Raw genomic sequence first — 2,548 nt, forward strand, 5'->3', positions numbered from 1 at the left:
TGTGGCTGTGCAATTTCTTTAGATAATGTATTTATGTAACCAGTTAACAGAATCTCAATGGCATCAATCAGTTTTGCTTGTCAAGTGAACGAAGAGGAAAATTACAGGTAAGTTCACAAAATCTATGCAGATACATGCATCTTATGATTTCACAAGTGTAAACGTGGAGACTTGGACACAATATACAGAACAGAGGGGTATCATAGACCCATGTGCATGTATTCTGATTTCACTGTTCTAAAAGAGGAGACGACAAAGATATACGTAAGAGGAATGCCCTCACTGCTTCTCATGACGCATATTGGCTCATTTATTCAACTCTATCTCTCTATCTACTGACGCTGCCACAAAATTTCTGTCAACAATGGCAACGAGTAATGTAGATTTGGGCGAAGAGTTGCAGAAAACACAAGGATCCGCTGACCCTCTTCCAAATACAGAGAAAACAGCAGAGGAATCAACTGATACGACCTCCTCGGCGGAGTTTACAGTGCCTGATATTTTGTCGCCCTTTAAGTTTTCCATTTTCGAGCTTGCTCACAGGTACCCACTTTCTCCCCATACCCATCTCGCCAATTTTTTTGTCTTCGGTTTTGTCTGCCATGGATGTGACTGGTAGACTAATCAGTGGACAAATACAGGGTCGTTTTGGCGCCTGTGACTCGATGCAGAGCGCTCAACAACGTTCCCCAGCCAGCCCATGTCACGTTTTATTCTCAGAGAACAACCAAGGGCGGATTCTTGATTTCTGAAGCCGCGGCAGTGTGCAGAGAAGGCATCGGGTAATTGTATTTTAGTTATTTACTCTTCACTGCAGACTTTTCAAGATCAAGAAGAATGAATATGGTGATTTATGAGAGATCCTGTGCATGACTAGATTTCCGAACTCGCCCGGGATATTCTTAGAGGAGCAGGTGGAAGGCTGGAGAAAAGTGGTGGACGCCGTGCACGAGAAGGGCGGGATCATTTTCTGTCAGCTCTGGCACGTTGGCCGAGCGTCCCATTCTGGTAAAATCTCCTCTCTGTTTTCTGTTTTTCTCATTGTCAGTTGCTGTTGGAGATTTTCCGAACAATTCGCAGTGTTAATGGCACATGGTCATGTGCTTTTTTTTTGCAGTTTATCAGCCCGATGGAGGAGCCCCTGTATCTTCTACAGACAAACCCATCGTAGATGGCTGGACCATCCTGATGCCGGACGGTAACCGGGGAGACTATTCCAAACCTCGAGCCCTTGAGACCTCAGAAATCCCTGGGATCGTCAATCAGTTTCGCCTGGCAGCCAGAAATGCCATGGCAGCAGGTATACATCTTTGAATTTCTCCTGTTAGGCTTCAGGCCCTAATTAACTTTTGATGTTCGGCAGTGTGTTTTGTCCTCCGTTGTGCCCAGAGAAGCGAACTCTTTTAGTGGGAAAATTCTGGTTATTGGGACATCAAGCTTCTTCATCTAGGAGCTCGGTCCAGATTTTTTTTTTTTATTTCTATAATATTATTTATTCTGTCAGGAATTTTACAGGCGCATTTAAGTTGAAGCAAAACACTAGCTCTGTCATATCCCTAGGCACTAAGCCATTGGACTGCTGTTGAAACATTTTGACATTCTAATTTTTTGGATTTCAACTATTTAATAAGAAATTTGATTATGGAACAGCTATTTAGTGGGCTTTGGGTCCAGATTTTGAACCAAAGCTCTGATACCATGTGTAAGGGCCTGATTCCTATTATTAGAGCCTCAATCTATTATACACTAACAGATCTATTTTCCTGCTGATTTAAAAGTAATAAAATGAGCTTACTGACCTTCTTACATAGCTTTAAACATTTAACATCTTATCATTTTATCATAAGCAACATAAATTAAGGTGAGCATTCCATTGATATCAACTTACCAAGAGTAGTCCATGGAAAAATACCTGTTCCGGTGGTTGATGATGATACCTTTGTCTTATAGCTCCAGCTGAACGCTCTTTATCACCTACCCAACCGGATTTACCTCCCAGCCAACTAGGAAATAAATTCCTAGCCCAGGAAACCTCCACAGGTTCCCTAGCCCTCCGTGCCCAAGTCCAACCAGATATAGTGTGTCCTCAAGACGAATGTGCAAAACTAGATAATGATACTTTCCTCCTCTCAAACCCAAGAAACCTCCACAGGTTTCCAAGGTCTCCCAAAATCATGACAAGGCGAAACAATCACAACCAACCCCCACAATCCTCAACAAGACTCCAAAAGCCCCCCCCCCCCCCTTTTCCTCCTTCCCCCTTCCCTTTTTATACCCTCTTTCTTCAACCACCTCTCATTAATGTCATTAACTTCTCATCCATCCTTAGTTGACTTTTCTTCTCCCAAGTAAGCTAGGAGTACATTTGGAATTGTGACATGAATATAAAATTGAGAATTTAATGGGAAAGGATCATGTCTTCTCTCAAGTAAATCTGAAAAGTACATTTGGGAACGTGAAGTGTAATTACATGGAGAGGACCATGTCTTCTCCTTAGTAAATGTGAGGGTACATTGGGGAATGTGAAATGAATAAATATATATTGATG

The 2,548-nt window shown here is 42.2% G+C and overlaps 1 protein-coding gene across 1 annotated transcript; it reads left to right on the forward strand.

Moving 5' to 3' along the window:
• The first annotated feature begins 275 nt into the window (after nt 1-275).
• LOC149217973 (12-oxophytodienoate reductase 7-like) lies at nt 276-1,329 on the forward strand. Its single transcript, XM_089382326.1, has 4 exons — nt 276-543; nt 642-782; nt 878-1,008; nt 1,118-1,329. Exons 1-4 carry the CDS (start codon nt 365-367, stop codon nt 1,312-1,314), a joined length of 648 nt encoding a protein of 215 aa, XP_089238452.1. The 5' UTR covers nt 276-364; the 3' UTR covers nt 1,315-1,329.
• The last annotated feature ends 1,219 nt before the right edge of the window (nt 1,330-2,548 follow it).

This window comes from Pinus tabuliformis, chromosome Q (assembly GCF_031772625.1).
Source record: "Pinus tabuliformis cultivar Carrire ecotype Pingquan chromosome Q, CPIR1, whole genome shotgun sequence".
NCBI classification, from domain to species: Eukaryota; Viridiplantae; Streptophyta; class Pinopsida; order Pinales; family Pinaceae; genus Pinus; species Pinus tabuliformis.

What these genes read in the sequence shown, in the direction of transcription:
- LOC149217973 (XM_089382326.1), top strand. Translation starts at nt 365, where the DNA reads ATGGCAACGAGTAATGTAGATTTGGGCGAAGAGTTGCAGAAAACACAA. An exon ending in GTGTGCAGAGAAGGCATCGG is followed by an intron (nt 783 to 877) that starts GTAATTGTATTT and finishes GTGCATGACTAG; the next exon opens with ATTTCCGAACTCGCCCGGGA. An exon ending in TGGCCGAGCGTCCCATTCTG is followed by an intron (nt 1,009 to 1,117) that starts GTAAAATCTCCT and finishes TTTTTTTTGCAG; the next exon opens with TTTATCAGCCCGATGGAGGA.